The 24,948-nt window shown below is 38.0% G+C and overlaps 1 protein-coding gene across 1 annotated transcript in view; it reads right to left on the bottom strand.

Moving 5' to 3' along the window:
* Positions 1–249: 249 nt before the first annotated feature.
* LOC139670992 (dynein axonemal heavy chain 5-like) overlaps positions 250–24,948 on the bottom strand; it is a 151,398-nt gene continuing 126,699 nt past the window's right edge. Inside the window, exons 72-76 of the mRNA XM_071553150.1 lie at positions 23,071–23,259; positions 15,107–15,239; positions 6,459–6,667; positions 1,470–1,691; positions 250–768 (exon numbers count right to left, since the gene is read on the bottom strand). Of these exons, the coding sequence (XP_071409251.1) occupies positions 550–768; positions 1,470–1,691; positions 6,459–6,667; positions 15,107–15,239; positions 23,071–23,259 (972 nt within the window). The 3' untranslated portion in view covers positions 250–549. The remainder of the gene's footprint in view (positions 769–1,469; positions 1,692–6,458; positions 6,668–15,106; positions 15,240–23,070; positions 23,260–24,948) is intronic.

Here is a 24,948-nt window from a genome sequence, read left to right as displayed (position 1 = left end):
TAAGTTTACAAATGCAAAATCAAAGGAACTGTGCACTGGAATATATGCAGATAAACATAAAGTTTTACCACATGTTTAATTCTCTTGCCATTACAGCTTTAATAATGCTATGGATGATAAGTTTTTAACTACAAAGTCGAATTTAAAAATAATTGCATTATATTATGAAAAATTCTTGTATTAAGAATATCTACAAAAGAGCTACTATAAAAATGTCAAAGCAGTTGTCACTATCATAAGCATGTTTTTTCGTAGTGATTCTATTATGAGCAAGTTAGTTGATTATATTCTCACTTGCTTTATAACAGTTGCCCCATTTTACACCTGCAGATGTTGTTCCTCTGATAATCCCAGGATAAACACATTTAGTATTTTTGCTGTGAACAGAGCAAACTGATCTATGTACAATTAACATAATCTCTATACAGCATTTGCTAATTCCCACACCCCTGTAGGAAGGTAGCCACCACTTTGACAATAACAACACAAGCTCCTACTGACTACAGCTAAATCTTACTCGGTGGTTCTTTTTATAATACCTCTCTGTCCTTATTTTGGACTGCAGAGCAGTGCAACTCCCCTTAAAGTCCAATGATCAGGATTCTGCACTGTTTTCAGATACAAAGAGAAAATGTAAGTTAGATCTGTTCTCCGAGGCTTTTTGTAGACGGGGCAGGAGTACACATTTCTTTGTTGCTTCTTTGGGTCCTTTAGTGCTGTCATGCTAACAGCATACACATGGACTACAGGAAGGCTTGTGAACAGCACCTGAGAATGTTAAAAGAGACACAGGGTTCTGCATTAGAGAAGCAAGACAGCATATCTGAAAAACCAGAAAACCACATGCCATGGAAGTAGGCGGAAAAGCAACAGAATGGTTCTAGGAGGGAGAGCAACCACTGTCTTTTTTCCCATGTTTTGCCCCAGTTTTCCTGAAGAGTGACCACATTATCTAACCATTGCTGCATAGCTAGATTCTAAATCTGCTTAGTCACATCAGCAAAATGCAACTCCATGCATGGATAACTGAGCATAAGCTCAAAACTAATACTCTTCCTCATATTAAAAGACAAACACCAGGGATTTCTAGTCAACTATTTGGCCTCCATAGCAAACCCAGTCCAGGGCTTTGTAAGGTTTGATAGGATCCCACTTGGTCAGTCAAAAGAAGGCTGACTATGGTTTGCACTGTTTTGTTTAAACATAACTGTGCTTCTAGGGCCCCTGAAGCCACAAGCCCAGCATCAGATCTGGTATGTTCTAGTTCAATGCATCCTAAATTAATCTTCTGACAGAAGTCTTTTTGTTTGCTTCTGGTGGGTAAACACTGTCCTCTTTCCAGCCCTGCTAGTGTTTTACCCTCTTAAAACCTGTTGTGAAACCACTGCTGCAGGCACTCAACATGCTTCCTGGTGTTCTCTGAGCACACTGTATGGTGCCACAGTCAGTCACACTCAGCTGATCCTTACCTTTGGTGGTGACTCGACCAGCTTACTGTTCCTGCGGTCCCAGCCTGCCCCTTCAAGGTAAAGGCCGTGTATGTAAACCCCGCCGATGTCAGCAGGGGGAGGGCCAGCAACATCTTCTTTCATCATCTTGGTCACTTCATTGTGTAAAACAACACTGTCGAGTGCCCACCCCTTTGCTAAATTCATGCGAGTTGTCTCTTGCTTCATAGCTGTTAGGAATCCCTAAGGAGAAATAGAGGATTATGGCACAGAGGGTTTTTAAAAAGTCTCAAATTTAATTACTTCCAACTTTTTTTTTCCAATCTAAGTGGCATCAGCTGTACAAAACCTCATCCCACAGATTTGCATGTACATATAGACTAAGTTCAGCAGTGTAAATTCAACGCTTTCCTACACTGTCCCAGCACAGTGCATTGTTACGTAATTGGTGTGCACACGTTGGTGCTAAGAAGCCACCAAGCTGGCTTATTCAACATATCAGAATTGCCTGTATAACTCACCTCACATGCCTATTTTACAACCAACCAGATGGAGAGAGGTTTGCAAGGCTGCCAGATTAATGTGTTTTGAGAGGTTCCAGATACAGGTAATTTCTAATTTTTTTAACGCTGGCTATATTACTCACCTTTTCTTATACCAACATTGTAGAAAATGCTTTTAAGTCAACAAATAATAAAGTATTTTACAGAACAAAAAGGAAGTACAAACTGGAATCACAAAATCAAATACTGAAATGCCTCTGACAGTTTGTTCAGTTAAAAGTCTTTATATGCCACAATAACATACTCTTTCAGGCAACAGAAAGATAAACTCAGAGCACTTTCAGCAGCACAGAATGAAATTTAACCCTGTTCTGAAGAGCTCCAAACTCATGATACAGTTATAAGCTATCAAAAGACAAGCCAGATTGAAGATGCTTGTTAGCTCCTTTAATACAGCTGTCCATGTGCATGCAGTGCAGTACCTGGGAAGAGCCTTAGTCTTTAGCGATGAGAGGGTAGACTCCTTTGCTCTTCCAGTAGTCATGCTGTAGATGTGCATCTTATTTTACTTTATAGGAGCCCATTTGTGTAGCCAGGAGATGAATTCATAAAACAAAAAATTGAATATGCAAGAGCAATGAAAAGAACAACTAGGAAAGAATAATTTTCATGACAGATTTCAGAACAGGGAATGAAAGCATCTAGAGACAGAGAAGGGGGAATAGAGAGCCACATGAGGAATACAGAAAGGTGGGAATCAGAGAGCCAACAGCACAACTAGGAAGAAATAAGGAGCAGAGAGGGAATTGAACAAGTTTTTCATTTTTCTTCAATATTCACAGTGCAGGATGCTGATGCTCTGTTGAGCTACTGTTAGGGCCAAATGAATGGCCAATCTGGCTGCTGGGACTGGAGTGCTTGTTGCATGCTCTAAGCCCTTGGTAGCCACACAATGCCCTTTAAGTTATGAGAATATGAGATGATTTACATGAACTCAGGTGTTTCTATTGACTGACATTGGGTGCTTCTCATTAATATAATCCCAGAGACCCCAAGACAAGTGTTTTAAAGAGGTTTTGTGATAGCACAGATAATTGTAATTGCATTTGAAGTAGTTGAGAACTCCAGTGCGTAGCTAAGGGAGACAGGATTAAAGGCCAAGTTCTTCTATCAGAAATGTCATTAAATGGAAGCAGAGGCCTTGTAGTAATTTGTGGAATTTTAATTTGTGGAAACATGCTAGAACCAATAGTTTAAAATACATGAAGTGTTCACTGCCAGAAGGACCCAGAGGGCTAGTGGATCACAGATAAACTGAAATATTAAAGAAAGAAGAGCCTGAAGAGGACAGGACAGAGCAATGACTGCATTAAAGAATCAGTTCAAAGGCACCATGGAAACAGTGGGGAAAAAAGTAAGCTCAGAGCTGTGAGTTGTCTTCAGGGATGCGATTTAGATAGCTGATTATTCCTACAGAGATGGCAGGACCTATATACTGTCTGCAGTGGGACTTTTATTGCTTATCTGCTCATTTGAATGAATCCTAGACAGTGTTTACAGCTGTGAGCTGGAGGCCCAGCTGGGTATCTCAGAGCAGGTGAATGGCACAACAAACAGCAACACAATATCAAGTGGCTTGAGGTGCCACTGCACAGCTGAGGGCTTGGCTCACCCCAGACCCCTCTACAGGGACATAATGGACCACTTGCCATGACATTTGTTTCGATTTTTGGTAATCCTTGCCCTTTTTGTTTTGTTTTGATTTTGTTGGGTTTGGCTTGTTGGTTGGCTAGAGTTTTACAGGGGCTGATTTTGGTTTGGTTTTTGTTTTTGGGGGGTGAGTGGGGGGCTGGGGGTTGGGTGCCTGCCTTGTCCTGAATTTCTTCCTGGCCAGCTCACTGAAGCCTGTGAAAGCTTTGTACCTTTGCCTTCTAGCAACCCATGCAAACCAACTCTGAACCTTCTAGTGAGGGAGAAGCAGGCATCCATGGAAGCTAGGACAAGAAACATGGAAATGAGTTAAGTCTAATGCTTTCACAATCATAGTCTCTCGTTTACCTTGCTTAGGAGGTTCCTTGTTTGTCACTCACTTTGCAATTTCTGCAGTGACCAAGTTTGGGCAGATTTGCTAGAAATAAGTGGGCACTGGGGAATGGAGGCATTGTACTTCATATTCTGTTTAATATTCACATTGCTTTGGCATCTAAGGGTCATAGAAGTAGGCTAATGGTTCATTATGCTGACCACTACACAACCAGAAGACAGTTTTGCCTCACAGTGCTTAAAATCTATATATAGGACAAGAAAAAGCAACTGGATACAGAGATGTAAACAAAGAAACAATAAAACAGTGTCAGCCACAATATGGAAATTGGAAGGTAGAAATGAGATATGTCTAGTGTCAAGTTTTTTGATTAAAAAAATCCAGTAACATCAGGTTAACATGGCACTTCTTGTTTTGTTAGCCCCAGCTACCTAACCCCAATGCAGACACATAGGTTTCTTTTACATAGAAGTTTGAGTCAGCCCTTATTGTATCACTAAAAATAAAGATTAACTTCTGGGAAATTACTGAATTTATCCTAGTGTATAAATAGTCCAAGAGAAGGCAGAGTCAGGTATTATATTAGTTTTGATTGCCAGAATGCCTCATTTTCCCAGTGCTATAAATCTACTTTACTGTCTTGTGTTATCCATGGCATTTGTCCATTGACTATAAAGCAAACAGTGAGATATATGCAAGTAGGCAAATTACTGAGGAGCTGTGTTTCAACTCAAAAATGAAAGGATTTTTCTGACAGCTTCTCAGGTGTTACAAACAAGCCATAGAACTGCAGCACTAATGCCTCATCTCCTCAGCTTGTTTGAGAAGATGAAAATCAATTTTCTTAACATATGAAATACTAATTTTAAACACAGCAATGTGACTATTAACAAAATAATGGTTGGTTAAGTAGAAAAGAAGTATTTGCTCAGGTGAATTTATTTTAGAATGAGCCACTTCCACAACCTGGGCTACAGAAAATTGAGACTACAACAATAATCATCTGATTCTTAAGCTTGTGATTGTCAGCACAAATAAATTTTTAAATCTCTGCACACTAGGTATTTAGGGACTTTTAGAACCAGGGGTTATGAAGTGTTTAGATTTTTATTTATAGAGGTTTTCTCACTTACTATGGTCCATTAAATCACAATTTGTTTGGGGACATTTTACATTGATTATTTGGCAGCTCTTTTGACAAATCCACTTATACAGATCCAAAAAAATGTAGGATGCCCAGTCTGGGCTGGCAAAATTTTACAACTGGCACAACCTCAGAGCACCACAAAAAAAAAAAAAGGGCAGGTAAAATGGCCAGTACAAAATCTTTGTCAGCTCTTGCTCTTCTGTAGTGTAAAAGCAAACACCAACAAACCCCAAAGCCTATTAGGATTGCACCCAGCCTGATCATTGCAAAAGTTACGTTGGAATGTTTTAGAGTTGCTATTACTGTGTTGCCAGCAAACCAAGCATGGAAGCGTAGTAATTTTCTCAAAACTCCTACTCCTCTCCCTTGTACTTGGGAACCCTTTGCTCAGGAGTTCTGTGAGCACACTCCCATGCTATAAAGTTATATTGTCAGACAGCTGACAGAGACACAATGGATGACAGATGGGTATTTCCCAGCAGTAGACCTAGAGAATATTTGCCACTATTGCTTTCTCTAGTCTAAGCAGCTGTTTCAGATAGCTTTTAGCATTGCTAACAAGTACTGAGACTAAAATAGATCTTCAAAATAGCTTTTTGCTAAGACTTCACAGAAACCTGTTGGCTGGATACTCAATGACTCATTTCTACAACTCACACTTCCCACAAACATCTGTGAATCACAAAAAGCTTTAATGACTGTGGATAGCTGTGCAAAGAAACTACACATCATCTAGGTATGTGTACTTTACTTCTTTTAACTGCTCTCAGCTGTTCCCTTTTTTGTGTTTCATTTCATGCCAGGTTTTTATTTTAGATGGTGCAGACAAGAGGCTGTATTTTTCACATGTCTCTGCAGATCATGTCTGGCACAGTTCTGGGGTGGTATAAATAGCAAACCTTCCATTTCAAAAATTGATTTGTAAGGACTGAGCCATGTCCAAATCTCTTCTTCCTGTGTCAAAGTTCTGGAACTTACCTTGTTTTGTACTCAAAGGGATTTTCATGCAATAAATGAGAAACAGGTTACTGTAACAGAGGAGGTGATGAAAAGGAAGATTACATTGAAATGTGAAAATATACACTTACCCAACTTCCTCACTGTAATTAAAGCAACCAAAAGATGTATTTCAGTAGCATTCTTTTGGTATGGCAAAATTCCTTCCATAAATGTTGAAGATAATTTATCCTATATTTATGCTAAAAATTTAATTTTGATTACACTTCATATAGTCAATATTAGGTCAGCTTGAAGCTTTCTCAAGGTCTAATTTAAGTGTTACACAAAAGACATAAAGGCCAGCCTGGTGATCTTACCTGTGGATTAAAGAATCCTGTCATCCAGAACTGGTTTGGACGGCCATCCTCCAGCCAGCTGCTGAACTGCTGGTTTCTTTCAAGAAGCTCAGTAAACCAAAATCCTAAAGTAGTTGACTCCCAGGAAATCCTAAACCACAGTTTTGGAATTCTAGCATCATACATATTATCTAAAGCATCTTGCAATTCTTCTGACATAATTATGGTTCCTGGAAGATAAGTAAAACATTCAGAATGAACTTTCCCTTAGCTTGCAAAGGCAATTAAAACTTCCAAATGACATTCTGAGTCTAATAAAGCCTCTTTTGTTGTGCCTTAATTGCACACCTGTAGCACTGCATTCTTATCAGTTTGCAGTTAATTTGCTCAAAATTATTAGACTTGATTCAAAGTTAAAGGTGATAAGATAAATGATATTTCTTCCACTGTTTTGATCAGAAATAAAGATATGTTTCTTAAACAACTCCTTCTCCCTCATACACATTATTTATATTCATTGTAGTCACAGTGTTTGGAATGTGATTAATCATTTAAAACTTTTTTATATATTCTAATGGTTCCTACTTGCATGATCAATGACAGAGTTACACCGTGTAACTCATCTATATCCTAAGCATGTAGCAACAGTGATTATATTCATGAAGTTCACTATTATTAATGATAACTTTGTACATTTCCATTATCAAGATTCTCAGTGGGAAAGCAGTAGGCAGAATAAAGCTAGAGGCAAGATTTTTTGCCTTTTTTTGGCAGTGGCAGTGTGTACTCATACATTACATTTCCACACATAGTACTGTTCTCTCCACTAAAATACTGGCATTTACCGACACTGATTTTTTAGTGACACTCGCCATTCCATATGTCAGAAGTTCCTACATCTTTTCAGTCCATACTCACAAAATAGTACTGAAATCTGGCACATGGCCATGCTTCAGGATAAGTTCTCTGCTCCAGAAACTGCTTCTATTATTTTATAGGTATGGTCTGGTAACCTCCATACCCCTGGTGTGGGGTAGCCCCCACTTTATTAAACGTTCATGTAATACCAATGTTCAATGTATAATCACACATACAACTGCTGTAATTGCAACCAGGAGATACCAAACAGAGTCAGGTGGCTCTAGCACAGAACACGGAAAGGAAAGGGAAGTGCTCTGGGTGACTGCAAACAAGAACTGCAATGATCCATCCAAACATACCTGTAAGGAAATGTCACCTGTAATAAGTAAACATTTCAAATTCCTTCTATTAGGTATGGCAGGGTCTCAGTTCAGGGGAAGGAAAAGAATATCCAGAAACCAAACACCAGCTTTTAATTTTGAAAAATACAGTGGCCAACCTAAACATTTTTATAATACTGTGTGAAAATCTGGTTCTTTCTAAATATATCAATCACAAATATTTTTTGATTTCTTCTAGCAGATAATGAAAGATTTGTTCCATTTATATGCACCTCTTTTTGTGCAACAAATGCTATGAGAAAATAAAAAACTTTTACAAAACTCTAAATATTAAAAAATTCTGCCTATTCTGCATTCTCTGTAATTGCTTTGTAGTCAGGCTCAGAAAAATGTTTTGGGGTAAAAGTCTTTTATAACACAATCAGTAAACCTTCTCTTTGGGTATTAATCTTTTCTAGTGTACAACCAAAAGAACCAACATTTAAGAAAGAAGTCACTCTATGTCTTCACCACTTTCCTTAGAAAAGCCTAATATTACACCATACACTTTATTCACCCTTTGGAGACAGAAAAAGTGTGGAAAAAAAAGTAATGCAGTGCATGTCAGTTCCAGCTTTGGAGCAACAGTAGCAAGAGCAGCAAACAAGAGAAGAACAACCTGTTTGAGCCCTGGGGATCATAACTACTGAATTGAGAAAAAAAGAACCCTTTCTTCTCTGTTTCTTCTTGTTTTCAGGATGACACAGTCAACTTTCTCCTTTCCTTCTCTATTCTGCTGGGCAGGCTGGAGCTTTTCAAATAGGGAGCTACAACCAGTCTCTGCCCTGAAGCATAGTGAAATCCCTTAGGATGTCTGCCCGTTATGACTCAGAGCAGCTGCTGAGAGCACTAAGCTAGAGTGTTCCTGAGGATGAGGTATGTTCACAGTTCTGGCCATGCCCATAGAGCTGCATAAATATTCCTAGCGAGTGGGTGTAATCTCTGGCAGTAGGCATACAGTGCTTGGATTTCAGTACTAAATGACATCTGTGGGTGTTGGGATGCATTCCTGCAGACAGAATCTTTTGATAAAAAAAAAATAATTTTAAAATAAAATAATTGTCAGAAATAAAATCAGTACCACAGGAGAAAAATAATGGCATCTTCCTGGAAAAAGGCCATACAGGTGTTCAAAAAAACTGTATTTGATAAATTGAGTGAGTAGTACAATACCATAGGCTTCTCACATTTAACTTCTGAGAAGCTCAGAGCACTGGAAAGACTGAATGTACTATGAACTTAACATGACAGTCTTGAATGTTCTATTAATCAGGCCAGCTGTTTATAGCGTGGTTATTTGTGGAGTTACTTCAGGATATTCCCTTTCTTGAATAGAATAAAGCCCATCTGAAAAGAACTGATGAAGGGACAGGTCAGATAAAGACATTAGGGCATTTCCATGCTTAAAGAATAATACGCACTGTAACTATACTTTGCACAGTATACACAGTTTGGAAATTAGAATTCCCCTTTTCATTGACCTAAAGTTATACCATCTCCCTTCTAGACCACATCTAAATCTATCCAATTGCTGAGTAGTGAGCAACCCAAATAAAGCTTCTCAGTTCTGGGAATAAATAGTTTTTATTGATAATTAAAGCAAATAGTCTGTTCTTTCAAACCAAACTGATTCAGTAGATATAATGCTTTGAATGGACTACATCAGGAGCTTGTATTATTTCATGGAGTTGCTCCTTTTCATTACCATACCTTGGACAAGCTGAATCTGAAAACTGTAGAATTTGTAAAATTTGGATCTATATTTTGAATTTCACGTTTCTGATAGCATGTATCTGGACTAGAAAACTTGCATATCTCATTTAAATGAGTAGATAAGGTTAGGAACAAAGGAAGGATCTTAAATTCCAGCATGAACCAAAAAAAGCCTCAGTCCACTGACTGATTCTCTTCCCACAGGCAGAGATGTGAATAAAGAATAACTAGAATAATTATGTAGGATATAAATGAGATGAGAAAAAGCTAGTTTCTGCATAAAGTACAGTTTGCCAATAGCTGATATCATTATAATAAGATTGGAGAGTACCCCTGGAGGACAATACTTGCTAGACAGTGAGTCTGTCAAGCTAGCCTGAACAATACATGGAGGAAAAAGCTCAGTGAAAGCATCAGTCCATTATTGACTGTCACAGTTGCAGCTACAGAAGCTGGTCTTTTCAGCCTTTAATCCCCACTCAAGTTCACCTCCCAAACAAGCAGCTTTGTTATTGAAGCAGTCATACCTTGCATCGACCACCAAGCTGCAACCCCTTCTTCGCTGAACATATTAAAAATACCACCTTGTTTGTAACTTCCTAAGTTTTCCTTCTTTTTTGGCCTATGACAACAGCTAACTTGCCTGTTTTCTCCAAAGCTTTATTTATTACATCCATTGGTACAAGGTATACAGAGTACTAGATGAAAACTCTGAAAGCTAATGTATGTTTCCCCACACCTAAAAATTTTTTAATTTGATTTGTTTTGGGTTTTTTGTTGTTGTTGTTTTGCAAGCTTTAGTATGGTTCTGCTAGCTCTTTGACCTCCACTGCTGTGCTGATAGAAGTCAGCTTCTTTGCTTCAGGCAGTTCTTTCAGGTCTTTGGGTATTTCCCTCTTTCCTCACTTGCAGTGCTTGGACACTTCAGCATTTGAAGATGATTCCCAGGAAGATCTCAGAAGCTCATTAACTCCACCATGCTGTTATAATTCCAAGAACCTCAACAGTTTGTCACCACCTTTTGCTCCAGGTCTCCAGAACAGGAAGAGTAAATCTGGCAGCGGAACCCTGCAATGCACGATGCTCTCTCCAGTTTTTCACTTATAGACTGATATTCTCTCCAGGTGCACCTAACCTTTGCCCCTGTTCTGTTTTCTTTTTGTTTCCCACCTTCCTTTTCTGGTTCAGAATACTCTGATTTAATTCTTAAAGTCAGAAGAGATGAAAGAAACTGAGACACTTCAGTAGCATGTGATTTTTCACATCAAAAAGAACACAAATCCTAAGTCAGTAAGAAGACAATTTGAAAGTAACCTTGCAAATTGTTCTGAAAACTTAGCAGCTCCAGTACTAAATGCTCTTCACTGTACTCACCAAAGGACTGAAAATAAAAAATTTAAAGCAATATTTGAAGATGAAAATCCATGCAAAATTCTACCACAAAAAGTAATTCAAATCATCACCCTGAGCTACAGTAATACAACAGATAGATAAACTATATCTGCACTTTGTCCTTAATGTGCAATGTGTGTTTTTAAACAGTTGTCCTGGCCAGCATCATGACAAGTATATGTAACATCTATTAAGAAGTCCAGAAATTACATGCCACGCTGTGAAAGACAACAGGATGCATTCTGGCATTCTTATCAGGATGAGAAGTAAATAATGAATGAGAGCTGCTGAGCCAAGAGTAACTATGCCACAAGACATACTAGATTCATCCCCTCCATTCCTCAAATGATTTCCCCATTGTTACATTCCATTAATGTTCTCACTGAATGCCCTTAAACATTTTCCAACCAAATCCTCATCCAAAAGTGATGATCCCTACAAGCCTCACGCACACATCCTCTAAGACTTAGTAAGGCCAAGACCAAGATCTTTCAGTCCAAAAGTCTATTACTAAAATTGTTTTAAGTGTTAGCAGTCTTATAGCATTACAAGTCAAAACAGAACCTATCCAGACAGTGGGAATTAATTAATATTTCTTCCATTTGTGGGAAGTTACCTTTCCTGTGCACTATGGCAAGACTATTTTCCTAAGCTTCAGTTTTTTGCCATGTATGTTAAAATAAAGTACCAGCTACCTCTTTTGACTCTTCTGGCCTACATTTATATCCTCTTTTAAGGTGCTACATACAAAGACCAGAAATTTCTTGCAGCATCATGATACAAACACTACGTTCAAGACCTTGGTATTCTGAGTTGAAGAAAAGTAGCACATTGTTACCTCTGGCTTAACACACGAGTTTGTGTAGACGACATAAAAATTCTCCATGAGTCCTATAATGTATGTAGGACTACATTGCCGCAGACCTGCCGTATTCTCAGGAAATATGTTAGCAGGAAAAGGAATTCTCTCTCCTACCTCTGCAAGTACTGCACAAATAGCAGTGGGAGTTCTGTGATGATGTGGCACATATATGACATGAAAGAATAAAATATCCAAGGTTTCTCAGATGGTCTTCACTTGTTCATGAAGTAGGCAGTTACAAAGGATTACTTTGAAAATACAAAGCTGTAAGGTACCAGAAACCAGGGCCAAGTGGATGCAATTTTATAACCAAAACAATCTAGATACAAATAAACAAGTTAAGCATTGGTTTCTTTCACAAGAAGCCCTTAAACAGAATATTGAGTGGGTTAAAAAGAACCAGGATTAAAACCAAACTATAAGCTGTGCTTATTTCCATTGCCAAGGATTCCATACCCACTTTGAGTGCTACTACAGGTATGCTCCATTTGATTCATGGAAAACACTCAAGGGGGACTAGGGATAGCTCCCACAGAATCTCTCTTCTCCCTTCCATCACCAATAAAAGACACACCAGGGTGTCATCAAAATGCTTGCCTCTCTTTAATTCAGTGACGAAGAAATAAAGAGAGGCCCACAATATCTCACAGATAGGCCACATTTGAACAAACTCAACTCAAACAAATTCTAAGAGGCTAAGAATAACTGAATGGGTCAATACATTTTACTGTGTTTAGAGACACTGTCTTCTCTAGAGGGAGAGGGGATTGGAAGTACCCACTCTGCATGAACACGGCGTATCAGCATTCTGTGCCAGAGGCTTCTGCACTGCCACAGGCAGAAGGTAAGTACCCAGGAACTCTTATAGCTCATGTACAGTCCTACAAGGAATATGGTCACCTTCTGCCAGGAGCTCAGGATCTGTTGTTCATAACCATTAGGATGTGGAGTTGTGGTGGAAGCTTAATGTCTTACTGCTCTGTGCCTCTGAAAATCTTTCCCTGTTTGGAATATAGCTTCTATTTTAGGTCTCTTGAGAGGCCAACCATCAGTGCTGTTTTCTGAATAATGGTGAAGCTCTGTATTAAACCAACTGTGAAATAAATTCCGGACAATCAATAAGTAATTAAAACAGAAGTAATGGTTGGGACATAAGTGACAGTACGAAGTGCAGCTACAATCTAATTACTACAATTTTACCCAGAAAAGGTGTCACTCCAGGCAGCAGAATTTATTGGTAGAGATGCAGGCTTGTGGGCATGTTTGCCTACAAACATGTCAGACACATGCTGAGCATCCTCACCCCTCCTAAAAGCTGAATACTGCTTAATCTGCCCTCTGGACAGCAGAACTGGCTCTGCTAGTTCCCTCTACATCCCTCATGTTTAGCTGCACATGGGCTCTCCCTGAGGAGAGCTTTACATCACCTCCAGTGTATCTTGGTGAGCAACATCAGAATGACAAGGTTCATCTAGTCACATCCAAGCTGCAGAATCAAATAATTAGACTGACTTTCAGAAAGGTACATGACACAACCTAAAGATGGACTATATTCTTAAACACAAAACTGATTTTAAAGTTTAGACCTGCTAAATCTGGGTGCTCAGGCCTTAATAGCTTTATGAAGCCAAAGCCAGAGTAGATGTCAAAAGTCACATGAGCTGTTTGAGCAGACAGATCAGTTTACCTCATTATAAAGACAAAGAAGCACCTCAGATGATCTGAGGGTGCAGTTGACTAGTTTTGAGGGAGAATCTGGCATAAGAGAGTTTGGGGTTTTAAATGTTCTTTCCATCCCTTAATTAAACATCTACCATGTTATCCTGCCAGAAGCCATTAATTGTTATTGTTAACCATACATCCAATTTTGTTTTCAGAGCAATTTTTTACTATATTTAACTTGCCTAAGAAAATTACATTTTAGAGAGTTGCACAAGAGTTACAGCATTAACTTGATTAAACATCTGGCAGATGACTGTGCCCACTGTGGAACTGAATATGAAGTGCAAATAAATTATGTTACTCATCCATCCCTTTGTAGACCATTGTACAAATTGAGAATCTGAATATATCTGTCATAATCAAGGAAAGATTAATACTTTCTTGGATGGAAAACATAATTTTACTGGAAAAGGGACTCTAATTCACATATGCCAGGGAACTTTCAGCTCAGTGTTGAAACAGAGGACAATTATTTCTTCTAGTTTGATTCTTGCATATGTTATTATGGGATATGAAAGCTTATTAGCCTTGGGCACATTTATGAACCTCTTTCCTAGATTTAGATTGTAGGTATGTTTCTGAAGCATGTGTTCTTGCCTTAGTGTTTCATACAAATGGGCTGGAAAAATTCCTTTTGATTCATACGTAACAAAAGTAAAAATTTTTTAAAATTTCCCTTTATGAAAGATACTATCAAAAGACTAGAAAATGCTAATAAGACGGATCACAGTACTTCCATCATAAGGAACTAGTTTTGAGGCATTCTGACTTGCTTCCTGTGGGGACAGTTTCCTGTCTCAGATATTTTCTGCCTCTCAAGCAGACTTGGGTGAGATCTTAACAAGTGGAACAAAACCATTACTGCATCATTTTAATTTATTGTTAAGAAACTTGGCTGAGCAACAGCATACTTTCTTTCCTTGATATTTCAGCTCTTGCAGATGAGCAAAATGGGAAGTGAAAACAAAAAGCAGACGGTAACATCATCATTCCTTCTTTTTTCCTCACTCCTTTTCTGATCAAATTTTCCATCTGCTTCTAGTTGTCTGTACTCTTGATTTTTAAACTACATTCACCATTGCTCATTTTCAGCCAAATAACCCTGTCTCTGAGAGACACAGAGTGCTGTTGCCTGTCTCCTGTGATGGCTAAAAGAAGAGCCCTATCTCTCTCTTTTTTCTGGCACTGCCACTCATTTCAGTTTCCATTTAGAGACATGCTATTTGGTATAACCAGTTTCATGAACGCCGAAAACCTCACCTTAAATTAAAGACTTTACTACCTTGCCTCCTGAGTGCCCTGTCTCTCAATTATTTAGCAGTAACACTTCTACCTTGTTCTACATCATTATGTCCCAGCTTAATTTCATAAATGACTCTCGTACGTGGCCTGTGGGCCTAATCACGCAATTCAGCTCCTCTGCACTCTGTAGGGATCCTAGAGAGAATCACAGAAGTGTAGCAGTGCTGGGGAACATGAACTGCAATAGTGGAGCACATGCATGAAGAATAAATTTATGTGGAGTGTCCTTAGAGACGGAATCAGAAGGTTTTAAGGGCTAGAATTAGTGGCCTATGATAAAGAGAGAGAAAAAGAGAAAAACTGTGGAAGGGAGGGAACAAAAGAGAAAGGAAGCAAAGGAGGGGAAAGATTTATTTAGTTATATAGTGTATATAGTGTAAACAACTGTTAGTAATAATTATTGCACCCTAATTATGATTTTTAACATTCTAACTTACCTTCAATAGCCAGTTTGAGATCAGTCAGTGTAGTTCGAACTCTTGATAGAACCTGTTGCATGCAGTCAATTTCTTGACAGAGAAATATGTTCATTGGTTGAATAGCTCCCATCTTCTGAAGCTGAGCTTTCACCTAAATAAGAATAGTGCAATGATCATAAAATCTAATCTCCTGTTTCCCAGGCATTAATTTTTGAAAGCAAAAATATTTTCAGAAAAGAAACTTTTTAGTAACAGATGGCCATTCAAGTCCTGTGCCAACTGTAAGATTTAGCACACTGTGGCTGATTAGCTTACCAAAACCAGCTCCTCTATCATTGCAAGGAGGGAAAGTTCCCTCTTTTTGAAGGGACACAGCAGTTCCTTTTGTCCTTTTTAGGCTGCAGGGTTTTAGATCTTAAAAGAAGAAAACCCCATGTGCTATACAAAAGCATGTTTGATGGTGACTTCTTCATACTTCCAAATTGTGCTAAGTGAACTTTCTCACCTTTCCTTGCCCTGCTGAGCTGAAATAATGCAACAAATGGAGTTCCACTTAACAAGCACAAGGATATGTAAAAGCTGCTACTTGCAGTAGCATGTGACTTGTTCATAAGGCAAGATGCTCATGGATACATTAACTAGAGAGGCAAGATTGCCAGAAATAATACAGATGTCACAGAAATCTGTCACACCATTATGTGCAGCATTTTGCAAGAAGAAGCCTTTGGCCTTCTTAGTGTTTACAGATAACAGTTTCACTCATCTTCAACAGAAAAATTTTCAAAATGGAATCAGCTGTCTGTGTTAGTTAAGGACATGTCATAGCAATACTAGCAACAGCATTCCCTTCTTGCTTTAGTGTATGATGCATATAGAATGTGCTTCAGACATACATTGTATATTCCATGTATATCAAAGATCACTGTATATAACAGGGAATGAGAGACGATTTAATGGCATCTACAAAAATCATAGTGCCTATTCCTCATGCAGTACCAGAATTCTCAATTTTTCAGAATTTAAGGTGTTTTTCCCCACTATACTCAACTTTGAGAAAGCCAATGGTCTTTTCTGTGTACTTGCTACCACTCAGCCACATGCATCATCTTAAATATTGAAGCAGCCTGAACACTGATCTTTGCCACTGTCACTCATTCCCTCTGCAGGTGAAATTCTGCAAGGGAATCAAAGCAAGATTTCAAACAGCAAAATAAGATCCCAAACCCAGATACTTATATGGCCACTAACTTATCAAACAGAGCTGACCCATAGGATCAGTTTGCTGAAATAAAAATTTAGGACCCTATTTTGAAGTGAGAGTTAGAAAGTCTTATCTTTCCAAGAGCAGAATGTCATCAAAATTCCACTGCAGCCAAGTAGAAGCAAGAAGGTTTGGTATAATGTGTGCTGTTTCATCAAGACCAGAAGTCCACTGCATATTCTTTGTATTCTTCCTGAAATACTCATGTATATCACTGTATACATTATTATGTACACTCTACATTATATACACACAGTAAACATTACTGAAGATCTTATCATTACACTGGATAGCAAATGTCTGCAAGGTGAACATCATATAGCAGTTGAGTAGCTATAATGACTAGTGTAAATATGTAAATGCTTTGACAATTTCCAATTCTTAAGCTTCAACTCCAAGACCAATAAAAGACTTTCTCAACTTTCTGTACTATTCTCCTTTGGAGACAGCTATCATCAAGGTTATTCATCATATTTTAATCACAAGGACCCATGAGTTTGTCAGACAGAATGTCCAAGAAATAGGTGCCAGCCAATTATGCTAATGCTTTGCAGTGTGACAGTACATTTTACAGACTGACTTAATGCGTTCTCCCTGTGAAAGAGAAAAAAATTACTAAAATCAGCTATCACAAGACTAGAGCTGAGATAATAAACTTTTTGGATAATCCACGCAATGAAGTATTCTGCTTTTTTTTCCAAATAAAATCCAGGGAAAATTGCTTTCTGAAAAATTTACACAAATCAGTAATTCTTCCCCTTTCCAAAAAGTAAAAACATTTGATTGATTTTTAAAATACTTGGAGGTCTAGTGCATGCCACTAATAAGAAAGGAATCGTATAGAATATAGTCCATGCATTTTATACTGTAAATAAGAAACACAAAGTGTGTGATCCTTTTGGGGATTATTCAGTGAAAGAACTTCTCCCATTTGAGGAAAAAAATTGTATGGAAGATGTTGTTAAGGTGTTATTTACCAAAATATTAGTATTTATCAATCTACATAGAGGAGATGAAATACGTATTCTAAAATATTACTGTACTGATAACTGTACAATTTAACTCAATTCTAAGAGTTTAAACATTCTTCTGATATACTTTCACATACCTAAAAAATACCTATAATGTTTTGAATAATAGAGTTGTCCTAGTTCAGCAGGAGGGACCAGCTAACCCTGTGTGGGGGTGATCAAAGCTGTGTATTCTACCCCCTCTATTCATTCCCCAAGGACAATGGGCCATTAGCAGCAGCTGCCCAGGGAGTCATTAGCACATTCACACCCAGGCTGGGGGGGGCGTGGCTGCTAATGGGCCATCAATGGTTCTACAATACCCCCTGGCTCCCAGAGGTAATCACCCATTGTGTGAGTCCCTGCCCTGGGGGAGGGACTGGGTGCTCCCTGAGGGTACATAAGTGGTTGGTAAGACCTTGGAAATTACTTGGTTGGATCCAGAGGAGCAGCAGGACCTCAACAGCAGGAGACCACTGCTCTTGACCAGACTACAGCCATCACCTGCACCAACAGGTTTCTCACTTCCTTTTGCTTTGGATTTGGGGGAACCACATGGGTCTCAGCACAAGGGCTAACAAACCCCTTTGGGTTTGTGCCCTAGGACACTGGGTTATACTGCTGGGTTTTGTGAGTTGAAAGCAAGTTCTCTTTGTGTCAGTGCATTTATGGTAATATCTTTCATTAAATTGTAACTCTGACTTATAATCTCTCTTGTGGTGGGTCTATTTCTCCTGCCGGTTTGTCTTTAAACCAGCACAAGAGTGAACCAGTAATGCAGACTTTTGCTCATCCGTCCTAGATATGTTCAGAGCACTCAGTCTGGAGCACAAAGTACAACCAAATACCAAACCAAAAAAACCCCAGTTACATGCTTCCTACCTTATTGAATACAAAGCAACCCTGATCTGCGGTGAGATTTACTAGGTGTAACATACTGCATTTCTTGGAAATCTTGCTGCTAAGGTTATTTTAAATACAAACTCTGAGGTATGATTAACTCATTTTGTATTAGAATTCTTATCAAGCAATCAGATTACTTACTTCTAGTGCTGTATCTATTAAGACATAAAGAGATGGATACCGACTCAGAAAAAACCTCAAAAGGCAAAACTCATTACCCAAAATAGCCTTTCTGAGTGGGTGGGAGGTGTTAGCAAAAAATCTGCACAAAAACTAGACTCCAGGGACAAAAAGTGGCTTAGCTTCAAATTGAAGTAACCCAAAAGGTGTGATTCAGGGAGTCTAAGGACTTGAGGCACTCACAGGTGTTCACCCTGCAGACTGGAGTTAGACCAGGGCAAAGTCCCCAGTAAAACATCTAACTAAGGCCTGGGGTCCTCAGAGGAGCTCCTCTTTCCATGCAATACTTGCTAATGGCACAGCCATAGTGGACATTACAGAGAAATCAATACTACAAAAAATATTTAAAGGAAAAAACATTGCTACTTGCTATTCCCTACTTGCTGTTTTCCAGGCTGCAGGGATCACTTTCATTGTAAACGTCTGTGTGTGACAGGCTGACATTTATTCTTGCATCTGTCTTCACTCACAGACTGACTGGACCTAATCATTTTACCACTAAACTCTCTGTTACCTGTGAGGCGAAACTCGGAAGCAAAAGGGGCCATGAAAGAAGAATTCTTACTCAGAGAAAAATGAGGACAGTTTTAGGTGAGAAGGAAGGTTTATTTTGCTTTTCCATCACCTGTGTCAAACTGCAGTCTGAGAAAGCACACAAAGGTGACTCATTTTGTTTATAGCTTTTTGGGTGAGTTACTTGACTGGTGAGAAGCACTACAAGAGCACAACAAAAGCAGCAGCATACATCATGGAGTAAAACAGTTGCCCTGTTTTGAAAGTTGATACCGAAGTCATTGCCAAAGGCTAATAATTGAGAAATGAAGGCCCCTCTGTGACAGCCTGAATTTTCTGTCGATCCATAATGTATCAAGAGAAAATACAATTCAGAGCTCTGAATGTCAGCAAATAATTGGTTTCAGTACCATCTGTCCTAACCTAGTCTGTTGGGGTTTTAGCTCTGAGCAAATTTACTCCATACCTTCTAAAGGGAGCCACAAGAACTGATCAAAGATAGCAAAGGCACCTGCCTCTTTCCCCAAAGAGAATTTGCTTTTAATCACCCTCATTTGTTTCCTAAATTTTTTTTCTCTACTGATAGTATCTCTATACCTGGATTTTCAAAGACTGACGTGCCATGGCATTACTGGAGCACAGTATTCTTCTAAAAGCAAACCCAAGCTGCACTGCTAGGATTAATGAATATTTCTCTTTTTACTGCTGTTATCCAATGAGGCATGCATAGAAACTCTTCTTCTGACACATTCCCTCAGTCTCTTACAATTTAGGATATTAGTTTTATTTGTTTCAGATATGTTAAACCGATTTAGCATGTAATAATGTCCCAAATGACCAAATATTAACTTAAATTGACAAACAACAGAACTCACCTCGTTCCCATTTTTCCAGACATCACAGGAAGTAATTACATAATCCATTTCACTCCTTATACTTGCAAGCATAATTTCATTTGCCATATTGTAGCTTTCACTAAATTCTGTTGCTTCTTCCCTCAGAGAGTATCTAAAGTCTCCATTATTTTCTGCTCTGACTATTGAAATTCTTGGTTATATGTTAGGGAGCATAATATATTTTTCCATTTGGTGTTTTAGACATTTAGGGAGGGAGTCAGTTTATGCAAACTTTCATTTATAAATTTTGCTGTCTTTACAGCTCACTTTAGCCCTCTCCACCCTTTCTAAGAGGTTCCAGAATAATGGTGTGACAGTTCAGATGAGAAACACATTTGATACAGATTTTTGTGCTTATTGGGTCAATGTGGCCACACTCCTGACACATTATCAACAGCAGAGATGCGGAACTGGGCACTAAGGGTAGAAAAGAGAAATTCCCTTTCAACAAAGAAAGCATTCGCTAAGATCAAATCATCCTAAGATCTAGGGAATGGGAGAAAGGGTAAATTCATTAGGCAGACTGAAGAAAGAAATATTGAAGAATCAGGAATTAGAAGAAACAATGTCAAATCTCATAACACTGCAGAAGTAAAATCTGAAGTTGTAGTGCAGCTAAGACAATCAAAGAAATATACAGAGGAACACATTGTTACAATAATAAACTCTTGTAAAATGACCAGAGGATGTAATGTAGATAGGGAAAATGAATGACTACCATATTACAGAAATACAACATTTTTTTGGATGTTTCTGTGGAAAAGTACCATGTTATCCATCAGTAATGCAGACTGAAGAAGCGTGTAAATAGAGTGGTGTGATTAATCAGAGTGAAGTGTAATTCACTGATCAAGATTTACAGACCCAGAGAAAACCAGATAACACCAAGAAGAGGTGGTACCTACACTTACTGATAAGAGAATGAAACAAACTTATATCCTGAACTCAGAACACATTTACAAGCAGAAGGAAAAAGTAGATCCAACAGGACATCCTCTGTACAAACTCAAATCTCCTTAGCTGAATCATTACAGAACAGCTGGCAAGAAAATTGAAGGCAAAAGAAGTTTCTTTTGCAGCTCATAGAAGATGTAAGAGAAGCAGTACAGAAGCAAGGAAATTCTAATTGTGAGAATCATTATAATGATGATTCCTTATAAGAAAATAAACCCCTGCATGTATGATTGGCAGATCATTAGAAAAGATAATAGCTTGTCATACTACTTGATGATGAGACTGAAAGAACAATGAAAACAATTGGTGGTGTTTTTTGTTAATACAGTCGCATGGTAAAGTATGTTTTATACCCATATGCAGCAGTAAAATAGAGACAAGAGTAAAGGATGGAATGTTCAAAATAAACCCTTCAGACTCTTTGCCCTTAACTACAGCCCCTGACTCCATAAGTGGTTTTGTCCAAAGCGAAGACAATTGAGAAAGTGACTGTAAAGGGAAGGTCTACTCTGTGTGGTTTGTGAGCATAACCTGAGCGAATAAACCAAGAAGGGATGAGAGTGAATGAGACTAAGATTAAACCGAAGAGATGCCAGAGGAAAAAAATATTCTTTCAAACCATTTTAAGGGAAATTTGGATTAAACAAGTGCGTGTGTGTATTTTACATGACTGAAAGGCACTGTGCAAATTTCCCAGGGGTAAAACCTGCGGTTAACTCTACTCTCTGGCTATAACACAAAGTTCAGTAAGAATTTTTGATGTTTTCTATGTATTGAAAATCCTTGAAGAGGAAAAGAGTTGGCAGTTTAACAAGGGAATAAAGAAATACTCCTTTGGAAGATCTAGCAAATACATTGAAAAAAAGTAGCTCAATACACATATTAAAAATATGGCAAAAGCACATGTGCTACCCAGGCATTTAGTATTCTGCTACTGGAAATGGAAAGAAATATTTTAAGGAGCTGAATAAAACTAGAAGAATCTAGCTCCAAAAAATAGCTTAACCCTGATAGGAAGGATAAGTGGACTGATAAAAATTCAAGGTGTAAATCATAGGTGAAGATCCAAGGTGGAATATATTACCTTTAATAAACTGGTAATTAAGAATTATTAATTATTACAGTTACTATATTTCATTTTATTTGTTATTTCTAATATTTATTTGCTACTAATAATAATATGAAAACTAGAAAACTGACCCCACTCTTAATCAAATTCTACAAATAAATTATTTATTTACTAACACTGATAATCACTCAATAAGCAGGTGACAAAAAAGAGAGACATAAGCAGGATTGGATAAAAAAATAACAATATTGAGAGAGATGTTAGGAAACATCATCAAAAAAGTTGCAGACTGTAAGTAGCTTGCCAACAGGGGAATGAAAAGAGATGTTCTGAGTTGAATTATGACACTACATAAGTGGCTGTTTAAACAAGATACATTCAATCTGAGATGAATAGTAGAACAGAAGACAGGAAATACTGCCAAGGCCCCAAGATTATTATCCACTGTTACCTAAGTGGACATTGCAAATTGGCCAGAGAAGAAAATAAAGCATGTATAACAAATTGCAATGCTGCATACTGAGCACTCTACAAGCTTGAACTGCAAGCAGAGGCAAAAAAAAGCACTATCAGTGCAAAACAAAATTGTAAAGAATAAAATAATGGAAATAAAGGTGTTTCAACATTTACTGTTCATGAAACACTTGCAAAGATGGCAGATCCTGCTTACAAACTGATACAAGAATCTTTATGCTGGATTTCTCCATTTAATGAGAGTGTTAATTAAAAATGCAAGAAAAGATGAACAAATGGCTCCAACTCTAAAAAGTCTCTGGCACGAAAGGAAAAGGTCAGTGACAGCATCCATTCTTCATTATGGTGGTATGTGTCCTATTAGGTAGTATATATCCTACACAATAGGAGTAGGTGAATAGAATGCTGTAATCACTATAGTCCTTCAGAAAGAGGTACTGGGGTCCTTCTGTGAGCTACTAAGGAAGCCAAGAACTTTCTAAACTCTTTAATGGCTCTTCAGAGTTAAAGTGACTAGGTGGACTGTGGCATTTGAAACATATGCTTCTTATGTAGAAATATTTTAGATAATAAACCAAGACAGTCTTATAAACCCCTATGCATAATTTTAAGAGCTTTTTAAAACACATGCCAGTTAAATTTAAGAAGCACAATAAAACTCATAAAACATAAACATACATACATGCACACATAAAACATCTGTATTATAAAGGAGCACATACCTCATGAGGGTTATAATCTGGAGGTAACTTCTCTAGCATCTCATCAGCAAGGCGCTGCACCACTGCTTCTCGGGTTTCCCCTCCTCCACTACTGCTGTCTTTGGGCTGGATGCTCACTATTGTACTTAATGTCTCATTAGCCAGATTAGTCTGGTAAGTTATATCAGCATTAGGGTGAAGTCCAAATACCTTAAAGTAAAAGAGAAAAAAATAGGAAAAAACTCCTGTGAATTTTCTTCTAAAAGTATACACATGAAAGAATGCATGAAAATGGATAAACAAGGAAGAAAATTCTCCGTTCTATAAAACTAGATGTGAACAGGTCAGTGGGAATGCATCCATTTAACTGGTCAAAGACCAAATTACACAAAAAACATTAACAGAGACTGCCCATACAACAGCATTTTAATTCATATCAGAGGAGAGGTTTTTTTAACTGGTCTTTTGGTTATCTTCACGTGGATCATGTGTGAAGTACTATCAGGCGTACAAAGAGATCCCTTTCCACTGGTTCGAATTAGAGCTTGTTTGAAGCACACCATATGTGGACAACGACCCCTTACCACTAGTTCTTTGTCTCTGCAGGTCTATTGCTGTTGTACCAGTTCAAGTAGATGCCTCTAATAATCAGACCAGTTAGCATTTCTAACATGTTTTGTTTAATTCCTTCTCTGAGGGCTTATAAGGTATATAGCACAGAGTAGAATACTGTCCATATTCAAAGTACCTAAAGATGTTGATATATTTGGGATGTTTTATGGTTTAGCTATTTTGGTTGAAATTTCCCCTTTCTTGCTTCTTTTTCTTCTGAAATTGAATTATTTTATTTAAGATATAGCTAGCACAGAATTGCTGCAAAGCTGCCCTTTGTCTGAATGATAATAGCTTTCTCAGAAACTTCCACTGAAATATCAGTAAGCCTATAATTGTCAGATTGACAATCGCAACTTTTCTCCAGGAGGAATTGTATGTACTGTGACTTAATTCACAAGCCCTCATTTAATTATAGCTATTAACTATATCTCAGAAACTTCAAATCACTGATCCTACAGTGAGGAAGTCTTGTCCTTACATGAGGCATGAAAGCCGGGCAATCTTCTGTTTCTTATTTTTCATGTTTTCGTATTTTAGAATAAAAATGGTATATTACAAGAAGACACTTCTGGAAACCAGTATTTACATACTCTGAGGACAGAATACAAAGGAACATTTAATATTGTTATATTTGAAAATCTAGAAACTCAAAGGCAAGGGATATAAACGGTTGCTTTGGTGCCAAAGCCAGCAAAGCTGCACTGATTTACACCAGTCAGGGATCTTATCCTTACAAAGAACACAGTACAGACCATGTGAGAGAAGGGATGACTATAACTAGTATGCAATTAGATTCCAGGTAGGATTTAATGATTTACACATAGTGGTTTACTCAAACAGAATATTTAGAGCTGTAAAAAGTGAAAATACCAATGCAATTGATTACACTCATATTCTTTATGGAAGAAAATACCTATTTGAAGATACACTCTTCTCTGCTTTTGCTCTTCCAGAGTAAGGGTTTATTTGTTTGGTTTTGCTCTTGCAGATTTTGTGGCAGTGTTATAACCCAAGTTAGAAACATGAAGAGTATATGCTATTGTGAATATAAGCTGGAGTGCTAGTCCAAGGGCTAACAAATACTGGTGTAATATTAACAAAGACAGGGCCACTACCTGGGAGGCAACTCTGGTTCCATGGTTTTATACAAGTGATGTATGAACAAATAAGGACAAAGAAACCAGTGTGTGGACTGGTGTTCTGCATGTCCTGTATATTTATCAAGGAGCCAAATCTCTCATTCTTTTTGATCCAAACTCTCTGGAAATTTTGATTAAAAAGAGG

Source organism: Pithys albifrons, chromosome 4, assembly GCF_047495875.1.
Source record: "Pithys albifrons albifrons isolate INPA30051 chromosome 4, PitAlb_v1, whole genome shotgun sequence".
NCBI classification, from domain to species: Eukaryota; Metazoa; Chordata; class Aves; order Passeriformes; family Thamnophilidae; genus Pithys; species Pithys albifrons.
Note: the sequence above shows the minus strand (reverse complement) of the source record. Positions and strands in the feature narration are given on the sequence as shown.